This window comes from Hyperoodon ampullatus, assembly GCF_949752795.1.
Source record: "Hyperoodon ampullatus genome assembly, chromosome: 9".
NCBI lineage: Eukaryota > Metazoa > Chordata > Mammalia > Artiodactyla > Ziphiidae > Hyperoodon > Hyperoodon ampullatus.
In genome coordinates this window covers 20,238,892-20,256,842 of record NC_136922.1, presented here as the reverse complement: position 1 = coordinate 20,256,842, position 17,951 = coordinate 20,238,892, and the positions used below count along the sequence as shown (strand labels likewise).

Here is a 17,951-nt window from a genome sequence, read left to right as displayed (position 1 = left end):
CAACTCCAGGGGGTGCCAATCAGGCTCTCCCCTGTGGACTTGTGTATGGTGGCAGCCTTGAGAAAAGAAGGTCTATATTCCTTCACTGTTGTGATCTATGGGGGCTCTTTGAGGGATGTTTCTGAATTCAGAGTGGATCTTATAATTGATATGTACATTTAACCTAGGGCGTCTTTTTGTCTTTTTTATTCTAGAAAAGCTGTTCTTAAATAACTTGTGTGTTTTACAGTGAATGCCACTGGATAATCAAGGAAAAGAAATGGAAGTTACTGGAAGAACTGGTGCTCCAGGGCCATGAGGCCTCTGGGCCTTCAGCTTTTCCAGTGACTTATCCCAGATTGCAGTTCCCTTGCAAGTTTGAGTTAAGGATGACTAAAAATCTTCCGTCTGGTACTTTAACTCTTTTAGTCTGTGAAGCACTTGCTTGTTTTATTTCTCTAATCCTTGTTTTGATGGAACACGGTGGCCTCCGCTAAATGTAGAAAATAGGCAGGTGACTCCACGGAAGAAATGCCCACGATCTAGAGGGCTTGAGGGAAACATGGTAGAGAGGAGACTTGTCATCTTCTCTTGTATTCTTTGTAGGTGTAGATCATGACTGCCAAAAAAGAACATGAACCAAACAGAGTGAAAATTGATGAATGATGAGTTAGGGCGATTATCACATGAATGAAGCTGGTGAAAGACAGACTAACTGCCCTTGCCTTTAGCTGAGTTTTAATATTTCTTAAGTGGTTCCAGCCTTTGCTGTGGGTGATCTTTTGCCTTTTCCTGTGGGATCCAGAGTGTGTTGTTCTATCACCTTTGTTTGTTTTAAAAATGTAACTTAAATGAATGGAAATGTCCTACTGTTTTAAGAAAGCTTAAAGGGTATGGTTTTCCTGAAAGAATTAAGTTTAAGAGGCATGTTGCGATTCACATATCTTGGTGAGGGAAGCAAAATCATTGACCAGAATCCTCTGATTCAGAATTTTGAGTTGGGCTTGGATGGGAGAAATTGTCGGTCACTCTTTAAAGCATCTAATTAATAACTAAAAAACTTCCCTGGCTTGGAAAGTTATCCTATTGCCCCTTAGAAAAGCGGCCACCTTCTTATAAATGTTGGAGACATTTGTAGATGTGGCTTGAAGGAGTAATGTGACACTTGGATTTCTCGCCGTAAGCACAGCTGGAAATGGAGATATTTAGACCATTTAATAACAAATGCCCAGTAGGATTTTGGGAAAAGTCCCCCATTATGGACAAGTCCCTTTCTCCTCCTTTTGCACGTGTAGACAGAATTCGCCTGGCTTGTTACTAGCACTTTGAGGCCTTTTTGCAAGAAAGCCTGCGGGTAAGGGGTTTCCAGATTTTGAACTGGCTGATGCCCTAGGCAGCTCCTCAGGTGACAAGTGAAGTGGCCTTCGGAGTGGGATTTCCGTTTTCCCCTTCTTATTTGAAATTGACGGCGCTGCTGTTTTTGCAGGGGTTCCTGGTCGCCCAGAGCTGAAGTAATGAGAAGGCGTCATGGAGGCCCAGTCCCAGAGCTCCACGACCACTGAGAAGAAGAAAGTGGAGAATTCCATAGTGAAATACTCCACTCGACCAGACGTCAGCGAGAAAGCCGTGGCCTCCAGCACCACTTCCAATGGTGAGCGGCCACGGGGATTACCAGCAGTCAAGCCTTCAGCCCTTTTCTGTGCTCTGCATTCCTTGCGAGTTGAGCATTTGCACCTGGACCCGTGTTTGTGCTCTGAGAGCTGAAGAGTGCAGATGGAGGTGGAGGTCGGGGTGCGGGCTTGGGGTGGGCAGGCTTTAGCCATCTCTGTTTTGGCGCTGAAACTACACGTTTTCTTCCAAATTTGCTAATTCGAGATGTAAATGTGATAGGTTATTTATTATAGGAAGTTCCTGTTTTGGCATTTTGGAAATCATCTTGATGAGTCTGGCTGGGATTCAAAATGCTTTGCATTTCACATGGAAACTCTCCCCTCGTCGGGATAATCAGTTATCAGTTATTACAAAAGACACAAGAGCTGCCTTGTCCAAATTACTAATAGGGTCCCCTGCAGACCCCAAACCCTAAGGAGTCTGCTCTAAAGGATTTTAAAAATTGTTAACGGTTGAGCCTCATCTAGTTTCTGAGTTGCAGGTTTTGCTGTTGGCATATAAAAATTTAACGTCCTTAATTTGCGTTTAGAGATACAGAAAGCCAACTGTTTTACATGCTGTATGTTTTAATATTTTAAGCAAAGTGTTGAGAGGCATTTCAATTCAAGCATGGAGCACTGAAAATAAATTCCAGAGCCCCCTCTGGTAAAAACAGACTGAATAAGTTAAGAGTAACCTTCACTTCCTTTCCCTGCCTTTCGGCTCTTGAAGGCCAGCAGCGCCTTGGCTTTTTGTAGATTTCATAGCCACCCCTGGCCTCTGCGAATCGCTGTCCGCTTTGCCATGTGCCCTTAGGAAGAATGGGCTGGTCTCAGTCCTGGACACTGCCTACCTGGGTACAAGGATTTGCATCTGCTGAGCCAACCTGCTCCCTGCCTCCCTGTGCATTTATATTTTATTTATTCCAAAAAGATTTGACTAGGTTGATTTCCAATTTTTTTTTTTTTTATAAATTTATTTATTTATTTTTGGCTGCGTTGGGTCTTCGTTTCTGTGCGAGGGCTTTCTCTAGTTGCGGCGAGCGGGGGCCACTCTTCATCACGGTGCGCGGGCCTCTCACTATCGCGGCCTCTCTTGTTGCGGAGCACAGGTTCTGGACGCGCAGGCTCAGTAGCTGTGGCGCACGGGCTTAGTTGCTCCGCGGCATGTGGGATCTTCCCAGACCAGGGCTCGAACCCGTGTCCCCTGCATTGGCAGGCAGATTCTAAACCACTGCGCCACCAGGGAAGCCCCTCCAATTTGTTTACATACAATGGGAGGTGAGAATCTGCTTTGGAAGGTAACAGCCCAGAAGTGTAGGCTGTGAGGGCAGACATCCAGTAAAAAAGCTGCACCTTCCTGTCTGAACTGTGGCATTGCCTGGCCCTGCTCTCTGTGCCCATCCTGGTCCACAGTGTGTGCTGCTCTCTTTTCTCCTTCCCCAGTGTCACCAGTGCGCACTGCTGGCTTGACCAGGCCAGGGGAGGGGCTGGCATTAAACCTTTCGGCTAATGAGTCCCATTTTGAATTGATTCTTAAGGGAGATCTATTTATGTCTGAGTTAAAATAATGAATTTACTTTACATACATACGAAACTATATTGCTCTCTTGATTCGTGGTCTTTCAGGTCAGGACTAGAGCTTATTTTAATAGAGCCAACTTTTTGCATTATTCCTGTGATGAGGTTATAGAAGGCATATTTTCTCCTTAAAAAAGCATGCTGTGGCCCTTGTTTCTTTTCTCTGGAATTTGTAAAAATTAGACATGTCTCTTATTTCAGAAATAGAATCAGTCTATGCCATGTAGGTGATTTGGTAATTTTAATAGCAAATTTGTAGGAATAATCGCTTTCTGGATATCATGCTTCATGAAACATCAACGTTGGGTGATTTTTATAGCGGTGTGTGTGAGTGTCAGTGCGTGTGAATGAGTGAGCATGTGTGTAAGTGTGTGCGTGAGAACAGGCTGCGCCACGTGGAGCCTCCATAAACCACTGTCCTTTCTGTGAATTTCAGCGGAGTAACAATAGCGATCTGTCCTTGTGAAGGTGCTGCCACTTTGGCGATTCCGGCCACTGGACACCTGCTGGGCAGGTTTTTGGTGCTGTTGCATTTGTCTGGAGCTACTCTGACCATGAGTTCTGCTCATTAACCTGCTTAGGGTGACCAGGAACAGAACTAACCTAATCAGCCCAGCAGCCAGGAAGCCACCGGGGAACAAGCATCCAGGGAAGAAACAGTCATGGTTTATAAAAGTTAGTCCTTGAGTCCGAAGTAACCACAGAACTGACTCCGAAACCGAATTCCATGGGCTTCCCACCCTGACCAGCCTGGGTCCTTGAAGCACCTCCTAAATGGGTGTAAGACACGTCCTATCTTGGGGCAAAAACCTCAGGTTTGCAGGACTCCTGCGTGAATGATAGCTGTCCTAGAATCCTGTGAGCTCTGACCATTTTTTCAGTGTTCTGTTTCTTGTAAGAGATTGACTCCTTTTTGTTTTGGAATAACATAAAGAGCCAACCAAATAAAGGAACATGGAAGTGGTGTTTTTGAAATATCAATGGCAATCCTGCTGGAAGATTCCAGGAAAACCAGCAAACAAGTTTAAAGATGGGAAAAATGGAGACAAAGGAAAATAAACTTTTTTCTTTGTGATTGCTTTACATAAGCAATGCTAATAATTGTAATGATTTTTTTTTTTTACAAAGTCCTCTGTAGGATTCATCTAACTAGTTCAGAGCCTCTTTATGGCCCCAGGATCATGCTTAGGAGGGTGTGGAATGGCCCAAATTCTTTGTTCTGCCAGCTTCTACCTGGTGGCACGCTGCCCTTTGCTCTCAGCTCTGGTCACACGGCTAGTCTGGGGGCTTTGGTCTGTGGTTTGGTTTGGGTGTAAGAGCTGGTATGGGGGGCAGGCTTTCAAAGGTTGGTATACTGTCATTGCTATGGTCATCCATCCGTCTGTCTATTCTGTCTGTCTCCCGTTCTGTCTTTTCTCTGCAAACATTTCAGAAGTGCTTGGATACCTCCACTGAGGCTCTTCACAAAAAGGAAATGAAAATTACTTGGATCCTATAATAGGGAGTACCAATTGCTGCTGTTCCCAGGGGATTCTTAGGCTTTCCTTACAAAGTTCTGCAATTCAGAGACTTGTAAATGAACAATGAAAAATGAGTTCGGCACCAAGATATGTTACGGATGTAACCTGTGTATTTCTTCTCCCGTCCACAATTTCAAGATTAAAATAAAACAAACGAAAACGTTTTGCTATTGGCGCTGTGTTAGGTTGACTTAATTAACTTTTCCAGGCATTATGTGCTGCAATTTATTCCTGATTGTGAGCCTTCCAGCCAAACCATGCACATTCCTCTGCATGTCCTTACAGATCTGTTTTCTTACTTTTCTCAGCTGAGTACCTACTCCTAGAATAACAGTCATGCAGAGTTTTGTTTAAACGCACACATACACATGAACCAAAATGTATGGTTCAAAAACCTTAAACAACATTTTAAGGAAGGATTTGCCTTTTAACATTGAAATTTAAAATAACACAAGTGAAAAACTGTTCTAAATCTTCTATGGATAAAACACAGCCAAACTGATTTTTGTAACATTTAAGAACCTATATCAACATATGAAGCATTCAGTATACTTATTCAGGAACCACAATGTTTGCTTCATGTGTTATAGTTTGATTTTAAGCTCTAGTGTTATTTATTAAACATAAATGACAAAAGAGAAGACATTCAGTTTTCTGAATATTTGTTCAGTGCAGTTGACATGTAAATGATCATTTTTGGCATCCAAGATGGTGTCTTTCACATATAAAGTGTGCATTCACATATTAGGTGTCATTGTTTACTTAAAAATCTCAAATCTGTTAATATGCTAGTACCTTAAGTAAAATGCCTTAATGATCTGTTTTTTTCAGGTATGGATTCATTACTTTCCAAGCTCCATATTATGTTTTGTAAATAATAGACATTTTTTTAATCTAGTTGTTCCAATGTATTAAACATTCTCATTGTCTTATAAACTTTCCTTTAACGACTTGCAAATACTGACTTTTCAGTGTGAAGTGTTTTATTTCATTTTTGGCCTATGATTTTTTTTAAAGGAGTAATCTGATATTTCTTATTAACCTACCACTCTGCTTTAAAAAAGAAAGCAGCTAATAATAAGCATATGTAGGTCCTGGTTTGGGGATCTTTTATCAGATCTGATAGTTATTGGGAACATACCTTAAAGTGATAGAAAGCAGAAATTATCTTAATGGTGATGCAATATGAAACCAAAGTTGATAGATTAATAATGGAGAGGAAGTTCCCTGTTCACTTTGATTCTTTCAAAAGGAGGGCTTCGTTCTCCTCTGCTTAAAAAAAAATTCTTTGAGGTTTCTAAGGGGAAAGCGTTGTGGTTTGCAAATATGTAGGAGATACTTTTTTTTTTTTTCTTTTTTTAACTTTTGGTCACTTCCTGGCCCTGTGATTTTCTTTCAAACTGTCCAATAACTCCTATGAGTGTTAATCAGGATATCTGTTAGTCTCCTGGCTGGGAATAAGATGGCTCAGAATTTTGTTAAGAGTTGGGAATTCATCGGCTGTTCACCGCCAAGATCTCTTGTCTCTTTTTGTCCTTTTTTATGGTAAGAGTTTATGTACCTAATTCTGCTCAGAAGTGGGTGGACAGTTCACACCAGAAAGCCTGTAGGTTGTGAGTTTTAGGTTTCCTGTCCCTTTAGATGTTCAATCCCTTTTTTCTTGGCCACATCCCATTTCCTAGCACATGACAGATGGACAGATGGATGGAAAGGACTTTAAGATAATGTGGTTTCACATTGTAGGGTGTTGGATAGGAGCACCCCTGGGGTTTGGGTTGAAAGTTTGGGCTGAGTTCTGGCAACACCAAGGACTAGCTTGATGCGTGTGGGCGAATTCGCTTCTCAAAGTCTCAATTTCCTCATCTGTTTAGCAAGATACTAATTAGACCCACTTCACAGGATCTCCAGGGGGATTAAGTGAGGCAATGCCTGTACCTTTCTGGTAGGACTGCACACAGTAAGAGCTTAGCAAAACATCAGCCATTGTTATTAAGACAAAGCATGGGGATGAGTTAAATGTTATGAATCCAAAACAAAACGGTTGTGTTTTCTTGAAAATAGACATAGGTTTTGAAATTAAGGGGAAAACGTTTGGCAAAAGTAATTTTAAATTTGCTGGACTCTGTCTGAAAAATAGTTCAAGGTGTTTCACAAAGCCCCCAAATGACCGAGTTTACACATCTTAAGGAAGAACTATTAAAAAAAAATTTTTTTCTCTACCTTCCTTCCAAATGCCTTCTCAAGCCAGAAAACAAGGAAGGCAATTTTGAGAAAATTCATTTTGATTTCTTTAACCTGGAAAACTACCATTGATTATATGTCTTAACACTAGAAACAGCATATGGTACATCCCTTTTCTTGAGTCTCTTTTTGGGGTAAACTGTTTCCTTTCAGGTTCGTGGTACCCATTTATAGGGTAGTTTGTGCTGCATTAAATTTTATGCTTTTTAAGAGAGCTTTCATGTTTTTAAGCCAACTAACTCATGGCAAATAATCTGATTCTCATAAGAGCCCTGGCTCTTTTGAGCTCCAAACTCATGTGTTCCTTTCCCTGGCAACCTCTGTCTTCTTATTTTGGCTGAGGGTATCAGCTTCCCTGTGGTCATCCAGGCTTGAAACCCCACGGTCACCTTTGACCCCTTCCAACCTCCGGCTTCCCGTGTCCTACCAGTTTTAAGGTCCTGGTAGATTTTCCTCTGTAATTATTCACCCACGTGTCCCTTTGGGCCACCCTACTGCACAGTGCTATTTCAGACCTCACTACCTCATGCCTAGACAGTTAAAGTGACCTTCTCTCCAATCGCTCGGCCCTGATTCATGGAGTTGCTCCTGCCCAGTTAATCTTTTTACAGTTATGCCACACCCCTACTCTAGAACCTTCTGTGATTCCCAGCTACTTATAAAATAAGGTTCAAAATCCTTCGCTTAATATCGAGTTATCTTCCGAAATCAGACCCCAGTCTGAGTCTCCAATCTCTCCCATCTGATTTACTGTGACTCTGCTTTCCCATCTATAACCTGTGCTTTAGCCAATTAGAAGGGCTCCTTGCCTGCATTCACACTGCCCCTGCATAGAAGGACCTTTATGCTTAACATCGGTGCACGTTGCATGTTTACCTTCTTCTCAAATGCGACTCTGCCCTCCCAACTCTTTCTCTTTCCATATCATCTTGTGTCCTTTGGGGAGCTACCTAATAACACTTGGTTTGGGGAGGCTTATTTTATTTATTACTGCTTGAATCAATAGACTATATTTTAGAGACGTTTTAGATTTACAGAAACATTGATCAGAAAGTACAGAGAGCTCTTATATACCCCTTCGCCCCCTCCCAGTTTCCCCTCTTATTAACATTTTGTAAGGGTGTAATACGTTGGTTACAATTGAGGAAGTAATATGGATAACACGATGATTAACTACAGTCCATGGTTTCCATGAGGGTTCATTCTTTGTGTTGTGTGTCCTATGGGTTTTGACAACTATATATAATGTCCTGTAGCTGCCATTATAGACTAGTGGCACTCCTAAAATTTCCCTGTTCCCCATTCATTCATCCCTCCCACCTTCCACATAACACTTCAAACTTTTCGACTTAGCACCTGGTTTGTCTTTTCCCTGCCTCCACCTCATCCTCCTTTAGTATTTTGGGCTTGGAGGACCCCAGCCTACATAGTACACAGAACTGCCAGAACTTTCCTCGGCTCAGTGGGGCAGGGGGCATGTGCAGAACAGCAGTGGTGTGGATGCCAGGGTTCGACCCTCGCTCAGCCACTTCATCACTGTGTGATCTTGGGCTAATTACTTAACATCTCTGAGGCTGGCACAGTAAGTACTCAAACATGGTAGCTATTTTTAGGAATAGTAATAGCCTCTTCTGGATAAAATCTGGCAGGATTTAATATAGTGACACTTTTCATCTCACTCCTTTCAACACAACATCATTTGTTAATAATCTGTGCATGGTTAAGCTTGAATCTGATGGAGAGAGTTAGAGGGTGTTGGCTTACAGAAAATCCTTAAAATGTGGCGGTCGTCAGGACCTAGCTTAACAGACAAGGAAATGATAGGAGCTTGGATCAGGAAACAATACCTCAAGTCACTGATCCTGAAATTGGCACAAGTTGGATTTAAAGAATCACATTTTCAGGTCTACCCCTCATTCATAAATACGCCTTCACATTATGGGATGAAGTCAGTAATTCTGTGCAAATGGGCTTCCCTGAGGCCAGGCTGCTCTTTTCTCTTGCGTATAGCTATTGGATTTCTCCTCCGAAAACAATTCTTGGGTGCTCCGAGAAATCAGGAATAAATCTCAATCCCTTCTTGCCACAGTTTTCCAGACTTGGGAGTGAAAAGAAGCCACAGCATTATGTGTTCAGCTTGTGGGAAGTTTCTGGGTTGCCCTGATTACTTGTGATCCAGTGATGTGAGTATTTCACAGTTTCAGTGATAAATTGGTCAGAATCAGAAACAGGAACCAAAGAGTTGAAACTCGGGGCCAAAATGGAGCTCGTGGGAGGGCAGTGTCTCTCTGGGGCGGTATCTCGGTGGCCTTCTGCTGGGTACCACTTTGAGCCCCTACTTGGTGGGGAGGGCTTTTGTTCCAGGGCTGCTAGAGGGTGAGACCGGGAGCGCTGGGAACCACGAGGGTCCCAGGCAGAGAAGGAGGTGGGTGATGGTGAAAGCAAAACCCTTCCCGTTATCGTATTTACGTGGAAATCTTGCCAAATCCACCTGCTGTACTTTCTATTTTTAAAACTTTACATACAGCATCATTTACCTTTTTTTGGCATACACTTCAATGAGTTTTGACAGATCCATAAAGTTCTGTAATTACCACCACAGTCACGAACCCCAAGGCCCGCCCCCCCCGCCAAATTTTGACAAATACTTGTTTTTAAACTCAGTGTAGTAATAGTTACCTTATATCAGTTACCACTGATAATAATAGAAAGCATTAGAACTGTAGAAGTTGCTTGATGTTATGGGTTTTTTGTTTTTAAAAAAAATCCGTGAGTTTTTAGACCCTGTTCGCTATACTCACTGTTAGTTTTCTTTTCCTTTCTATCTAAATATTTCATCTTGAATTGGTAGTAGAACTAATATGTTCTTAAAAACTGCCCAGAAACATATAACCTTCTGCCTACCAGTCTGAATCTTTTTTGAGTGTCCAATCAATGTATTGTTTCCTTTTAGGCCAGTTGAAGATGCCATTTTATACTTAAAGCTACAAGGCAGTCATATTAATGAGGGGTTTTGTTGTTGTTGTTTTGCTACCATGAATGAATTGCAGGAGAGTGTTAGAATGAGAACATTTAATGCAGCTCTAACCTAGAAGAAAAGTATCCAAGGCTTTGTTAAGTCTTTCTCTTTTTTGTTGGTAACATCATTCTTTTCCCTTTTACTTTTATAGATAGGACTTCATCTCAGGTAGGGGAAATTTTTCTATAAAAGTTATTCTTACTCTGACTTAGGCTGCTGTTCTTTTTCCTTTTTCACTCTTTTTTTTTTTCTCTTTCTTTGACTCTTTCCTCTTCTTGGTCTCTTTCTTTTTTTTTCCCCCCCTTTAGTTGTAGAAAGTTGAGTTCCATCCCAATTATTAAATCTTAGGAGACCATTCCCACATGGTTCCGTAAATGGTAGCTTCATCCTGCGTTCTTTCATCTCTTCCCCTGCTCTCTGGCTTGACAGTTGAAAAGGTCTGACTGTGCCACACAATGGTTTGATTGGTTTCTCTGGGGGAGACTTTTCCCTGCCTCATCATTCGCCAGGCAGGTGGACCAGAAAGTCTCTTGATTCTTTTGTTGCCTCTCAAAGTCCGAGGTCTTTGACTGAATAAATCCGCCGTCATGGGATAATTTGCTAAAAGGAGTCTGAAAGATGTGAGAGAAAAGCCTCCCGACTTGGGTGCTGCATTAATGAAATCACGGGGCCTTGGAGTTTGCAATTGAAAAATCACCAGGAATGCAATGGGTGGAGACGGGGCTTCTTTTATTTCCCATAATAAACTTTTAGTTCTATCATTTAAAGCACGCCTAGCCCTTTGCTGGCCCACTGGCCCGAGTGTGGTTTTTTTTTTTTTTATTTTTTTTATTTATACCCATGTTTCAGGGGACAGCCCTGTCCAGCTGAAAGCCATTTGGGTGCTGTGTCTAGTTAGTCATTAGATTATTACTAGTAGATGGAAAGAATTCCATATGACAGGACTAAGGTTGAGTTAACACAGGACGAAAAGTAATTTACAAATAGGCTGTCCCCAGCCATCTTTGTAGTCCCTGATAAGGTTTCATTTCAGAATGGATAGGCGACACTTCCACTTACGGGCCCATTCTGCGACACCTGTGATAACAGCTTCTGGATCCTAATTGAAATTGGTTTCAAAATGGATTTTCACTTTTCTCTGTCTGTGGAAAATATTGAATGGACTCAGAGCTGCCACAGAGAACCCCGGACCTTGGAAAATGGAGCGGGAGGCTAGGATCATCTTTCATAACAGTGTCGATGATATGACAGTTTTGTTATCTGTCTTATTAATGAAATCATTGATCATCTGATGAGGGAGATAATAAACTACATTTCCCCCCCCACCAGTGCTCCCGAAACGCAATTAGATTCGGATTACCAATAAGGAGGGGGGAAAAAAAACAAACAAGTGTGGAACTCAAGTTGTCAAGGTCGATGAAAAGTTTTCCTTACCCAAGGGACCATTTCAGATCAGAACATTATGAGTGATTGCAACCCAAGTATTTTGAAATTATAGAAAGCCAGCGTTGTATTTGAAGACTATCTTTTTGTCCAAGTCACCAGCATTTTTAGTAAAGACCTATAAAGTGAAATTCACAAGTAGGAAGGGCGGTTCTGAATTAAGTGCTTTGTAATGGGGAGAATGGGGAAAAAATCCCCAGATTCTCTCCTCCACCCCTAGGGTGAAGGGATTTAGGGCTTGTCCTGGGTGGGTATAGTGGGCGAGGAAGACCAAACTGAAGGAAAAGTACCTTATTGTCTGTCCCTCTCTTAAAGCGCTCTGGGAATCCTAGTAAGATGGGAATTCGGTTTGGATTTAATGAGGTGGCTCTATTGTTTGGTGTTGGGCTGCTTTGGAATGTGCCCTCTTGTTCCTCTCCAAGGAGGGGAAGAGATGCTGATGACTCTCATGTTTCATGGTGAATTGTATTCTTAGGTGTTTCTCCATTCTCAGAGCCAGCAAGGATCAATCCAGTCCCATCTGAGCTTGAAAGAGGAGCTGTGATCAAAGGCTCTAATGATGTCACTGGTCTCTGGTGATTGATTAGGAACAGAAGTTCTGGAGAATTCTGCCTTTCCTTATCATTTCCAATTCATTAGTGTCTACCATTAGGGTAGCTAGCTCTTCATTTCCGTAAAATTATAGAAAAGAATGATATATAAAATATTGTATTTTTCTTCTGGGTCTGTCTATCTATCTGTGTCTATTTTTTTTAAAGTTTATTGCAACCATGGCTGCCTTTTATAAGCAGTCTTCCCCTTTAAGTATACTGCAGAGAAGTAGAGTTCACTATATAAATTGGGGTAAGTATTTGGGAATTTAAATTGAGATAGTATTTGAGAGTGAAAACAGTCCCATTGTTTCCAAAGCAGTTTAAGCATATATAGGTAATTACATGTTAGGTCAACATTAAATATATTTAAATATTTTATTACCTTGGAAATTTATGATTTTAGGACTTTTTAAGTTCTTTTAGTTATTCTTATGGAACTATCTAACATTTTTCCTCTTGCCATTGAAAAATAAAAACAAATGCATTTCATGCCAAGAGGTGACAAATCTTACAACTGGGGAAGATGCAACTTGAAAGAAAATCATAAAAAACCGAGTGAGAGCCTGAGAGATCTCTTTCTGGAACTGCTCTTGACTGGACTGTAACTATTGGCTTAGATCCACCTGGGGTGGGGATTGATTGCAAAAGCAATGAAAAAAGTTCTGTTTTGGAAGGCTCTGCAGCCCAAGGAAGAAAAGTTGAATGGAAAATGGAGAATGTGAATTATATTAAAGTGACTGTTACCTTCTATGGTTTGCTGTTGATTGTCAAGGACTATTGCCTCCTGCTTGCTTAGAGCTAATTCCTTTCATAGAAAACTTCATTTTGAGAACTGCTCTCTGAGTAGGACTGATAAATGTGTTTATAGTCTAGGGTGAGTATCTAAAGAGAAGTGATCATGCAAATGAGCCTTTGGGAAAAGATGGTGAGGCAATTATGAATCCTAAGCTTTAATGGATGTCAAAGACTCCCCTTTCACAGAATATTTTTGTTCTATTGGCAGTGATAAGAAAAATAATCCCAGACTCTTGCCCGTAACCAAAAGAGAACTTCTAGAAAGAATACAACAAAGGCACGGTTAAAATAATGGGACTTCCAGCAATGTAAACAGTTTCTGGTAAAACAGGAATCTAATATTCAGTTGAAGATTTCTTCCAAGCATTTAAAAACTAGAAAACACACAGTGGCCCATTTCACATTAAGTTTAAATCAAATCTGTCTTTAAAAAAACTAATGTTTCTAGGCTTGTTTTCAAATTCTGGCAAGATTTAGAGCAGTAGAAAAGTTCCTTTCATATAAATGTTGACAGCAGTTCCGGTGGAGGCTAACAATGTTTTATAAATAGAGTTTGCTTAGCAAAAACCATATGTACGCCTAGTGAAATAAGCTCACATTTATTTATGTTTTGATTTATAGAAAACATGTGCCCCTTGACAAAGCCTTTGGGCTCTTTTCCGCAATTAAAAGGAATCATGCTTGAGAAAAATAGCTACCGTCTTAACGGGAAACTTTTTCACATCAGTTGAAAGCATTTTCTTTGATCACTTTCACACAAATTGAGAATATTTTCATCCATCAGCTTTACCCCCAAAATTGGGTGAATTGAAAAAAAGATGTCTATAAATATGTACACATACACACACATATCAGCATATATATTGGTTGAATATTGGGGAATCCCAGATTTTTAAATCTTGGGTAATATGAAAGTGGTAGTGTACAGTTTTGTTTTGTAGCAGGAATTATTTTATTTCATTTTTATTAAAAAAAATTTATTGATGCTTATTCTTGCTGTGACTAGTGTTGGTGCAGCATACGGTGGTCTCCTGTTTGGTTTGATTTGGGTTTTTCAGACTGAAGACGGGCACAGATTCTGTATGTACCTGTTACTCGGCCTTCATCTAGCTAAAATAGCTGAAAAATATCTCTATCTTGTTTCTTTTTCGAGCAACAACAGACAATAAGGCAAAAGAAGGATAAGAAGGTGGTTTGCAAATCTCTCATCCCTGTCCTTTGAAGAAAAGACTTCAGAAGTCTTTTTTGTATTTTTTTTTTTAAGAAAAAGACTGTATACTTTAGTTAAAAAGATGTTCCTTTTGCTTATTGATCTTTCAGGAAGTTCAGGATTGGGAGCGTGTTGCTGAGAAGAAAAAAAGCCCTTTTTTACCTTAAGAAAGAAGTGGTTATATTTGCTGGGACCAGGCTACAAAATACTGTTCTGTTTCTATGCTAGACTAGACTGGATCAGTGGTTTTCACACTGCTGGAGGGGGTGGGAGGAGGGTGCGGAGAAAGTCAGTGTTTAAATATGAAAACCTCGGGTTTCCCTGGTGGCGCAGTGGTTGTGAGTCCGCCTGCCGATGCAGGGGACGCGGGTTAGTGCCCTGGTCCGGGAAGATCCCACATGCCGCGGAGTGGCTGGGCCCGTGAGCCATGGCCGCTGAGCCTGCGTGTCCGGAGCCTGTGCTCCGCAACGGGAGAGGCCACAACAGTGAGAGGCCCGCGAACTGCAAAATAAAAAAATAAAAATAAAAATGAAAACTTCATGATAAGTGAGTATACTAATGATACAAGTACAAATCTTACATGTAAGGGCTAGTATAATTTGGTACCTTGTTTTAACTGGGGGTGGGTGGGTGGGTTTTATTTTTAGTTACAAGTGAGCGATTATATGTGCTTAAAAAAGTTAAATTAAAAACATTTTTTATTGAAGTATAGTTGATTTACAGTGTTGTATTAGTTTCAGATACATAGCAAAGTGATTCAGTTTTACATATATGTGTGTGTATATATACACACACACACACACACACACACACACACACATATACCTCTCTATATATCTATATATATAGATAGATTCTTTTTTCAGAGTCTCTTCCATTATAGGTTATTATAAGATATTGAATATAGTTCCCTGGGCTATGCAGTAGGTCCTTGAGAGTTAAATTTTTAGAGAAAATCTTTCTCATGAAGGTGATGTCAGTGTCCCACACCCTAGGAAAGCCTAGCTCCTAGCACCATGCACTCAGGAATAAGTACCATTGAGTCTGGTGGCTGATATGTCTAGGCCAGCATGGCATGTAAGAGGAGTGAACCATCTTTTACAGTATGGGGGCTTCATTGGGATGCAGGAACCCTTGAGGTTCATGCTTCAGAGAATGGGCCAACCCTCTGAAATTACTTTATGCAAGGCTTTATGGGCCTGAGCCTATATCCTCTTTGTTCAGGTTCTTAAAGAGACTTGTAACCTAGTATTTGCCAGAGCCACTGGTCTGTAGGTAGGCTTTGGAGCTCTGACTTTCTTCAGGGAAATACTGATTGAATGATCAGAATTGCTCTTTGAAAGAATGATGGTCTATGAGAAGAGAGCCTCTTAAGGATGAGAGGAGATGAAAATGAATCTTTCTCATGTAAAATGTGATGTGATAACCATAGTTGTGACCCAGATTACTTTATAGAGGCCACACATTAGGAAGTCAAAAGACTGCTTCCACATCACTTTATTGTTTTAAACGAGGAACCTGAGTATCTGATTTAAAGAACTCTTCCCCACGAAACTCTGTGTCTATGACATTCACCTAAGGTTCCCTAGGAATTTAGAAGAGTGAAAAATGACAGGAAAGATGTCAGGTAGATGAGAGGCACTTGAAAGGGATCAGTTAACATAATCTAAGTTGAAAAAGGGAAATCCACCATTCTCTTTCATCTGTATCAATCACATGTATGTGTCCCTCTTGGGTTAAAAGCCACCAAAGATTGTGTTTAGGCCAAGATGTGTGGTCACACTGTTAAGTCAAAATAATACCAAGTATTTTGGAGGGCTGTCTATAGATATTAGTTTCAGGTGCACGGGTGGGGAGATTTTTTGCCCCGTTTTGACTGAATTGCGGATAATTACACAGAGTTGCCACAAAAGCAGTGGATCCTCTGAAATCTGAGATGTGCGTGTCCTTGATTTAGACCTGGTATCCTTCGTTACCGACCTGATTTCCTGCACTGGTCTTCCTGGGAGTACGTGGGCATGGCTGGAAGGAACATTTGACTCCTGTGTGAGACTAACTCTTCCCAGACCACAGTCCTCTTTTAAACGTCCCAAACATCCTCCGAGAGGGGTCTGCCTGGTTCTCTGTTTGGCATCTGGTTTGATGTCGTTACATTTTATCACGGCCTCGCTGAGAGCTTTAGCAAGTTTCTTTGATGCTAATTTAGTCGCTTTAAACTCTGGAGTGGAAAAAAAAGAAACAAAACCAAGAATACAATAAACTTTGATTACTCGTCTCCTAAACACTGCATCTCTCAAGTAACCCATATTTGTCATTATTTTTTGAGAATGGAATTTATAGGGGGAGGCTGTTCAGATACAGCCCAGGGGAGGGGGCAGAGTCAAAGGCCAGAAGACACAGCCCTTCACAGGTTGCCTTGGGGAGATGCTGCACCCTCCAAGGAAGATGAGATGGTTCCTTATACTGTAATTATTAAAATAATACATTTTCAGGGAATTCCTCAGCAGGTCAGTGGTTAGGACTCGTCACCCTCACTGCCAAGGACCTGGGTTCAGTTCCTGGCCGGGCAACCAAGATCCCGCAAGCTGTGCCTCCAGGCGTCCAAAATCATAATCATAATCATAATCATAATGCATTTTCGAAAGTGTTTCAGTGAAAGTGGAACGTAAAGGGGTATGGGGAGTGAAGGATGTGCTCACCACAGCCCAAGACCTTAGAACTACCTTTATTATTCTCTGCTTTCCTCTCAAAGTTTTTGTGTGTGTGTGTTTAGTTTTATAAAAGGAATACCTGCTCATTGGGAAATTTAGAAACGCATAAAGAAAAACATGGTCGTGTCTGGGAATCTCACCACCCAGAGATAACCTTGGTTAACATTTTGGTATATTTTCAGGGTTTATATAACCTTGGTTAACATTTTGGTATATTTTCAGGGTTTTTTTCTCCATTTTCTATGTCAGGTACTATAGGTTCAGGTGACCATATGTTTGGGGGATATTTCTATGTCATGTGCTACTTTTCTCCAACCTGACTTTAATGGTGATGTAATTTATTCACCCACTCCTCTTATCATTTATGTTCTTCTTTTCTTCATCCACTTGTAAATAAGGATGTGGTGAAAATCCTTGAACAATCTGTATGCTTTGAATACCTCTTATCAAATTAACTCCAAGAAATGTAGCAACTTATATTTCCATCAGCTGTTTATGTGTGCTCACTTTCAGAAATGCTTATTAATATGAGTGAAATCTTTTTAAAGAAAATATGATCGGTGAAAACATCACCTCATTTTAAAAATGTTTTTCACTGAAGTGTAATATGCAGAGAGAAGAGTGCATATAGTGTAAGTGAGCAGCTTTGATGAATTTTCCCGATGTGAACACATCATGTAAACAGCACGCAGATCAAGAAAAAAAACACTACCAGTTTTTCTCTGGATATATGCCCAGGAGTGGGATTGCTGGATCATATGGTAGCTCTATTTTTAGGTTTTTAAGGAACCTCCATACTGTTCTCCATAGTGGCTGTATCAATTTACATTCCCACCAACAGTGCAAGAGGGTTCCCTTTTCTCCACACCCTCTCCAGCATTTATCGTTTGTAGACTTTTTTTTTTTTTTTTTGCGGTACGCGGGCCTCTCACTGTTGTGGCCTCTCCCGTTGCGGAGCACAGGCTCCGGACGCGCAGGCTCAGCGGCCATGGCTCATGGGCCCAGCCGCTCCGCGGCATATGGGATCCTCCCAGACCGGGGCACGAACCCGTATCCCCTGCATCGGCAGGCGGACCCTCAACCACTGCGCCACCAGGGAGGCCCCGTTTGTAGACTTTTTGATGATGGCCATTCTGACTGGTGTGAGGGGATATCTCATTGTAGTTCTGATTTTCATTTCTCTACTAGGTAGCGATGTTGAGCATCTTTT

General features: G+C 41.2%; 1 protein-coding gene across 1 annotated transcript in view; it reads left to right on the top strand.

The window, feature by feature from the left end:
- Positions 1-1,506: 1,506 nt before the first annotated feature.
- Positions 1,507-17,951, top strand: part of GLI3 (GLI family zinc finger 3) — a gene marked incomplete at its 5' end in the record, with an annotated part of 269,299 nt that continues 252,854 nt past the window's right edge. Inside the window, one exon of the mRNA XM_079711110.1 lies at positions 1,507-1,630. Coding sequence (XP_079567236.1) covers positions 1,507-1,630 — 124 coding nt within the window. The remainder of the gene's footprint in view (positions 1,631-17,951) is intronic.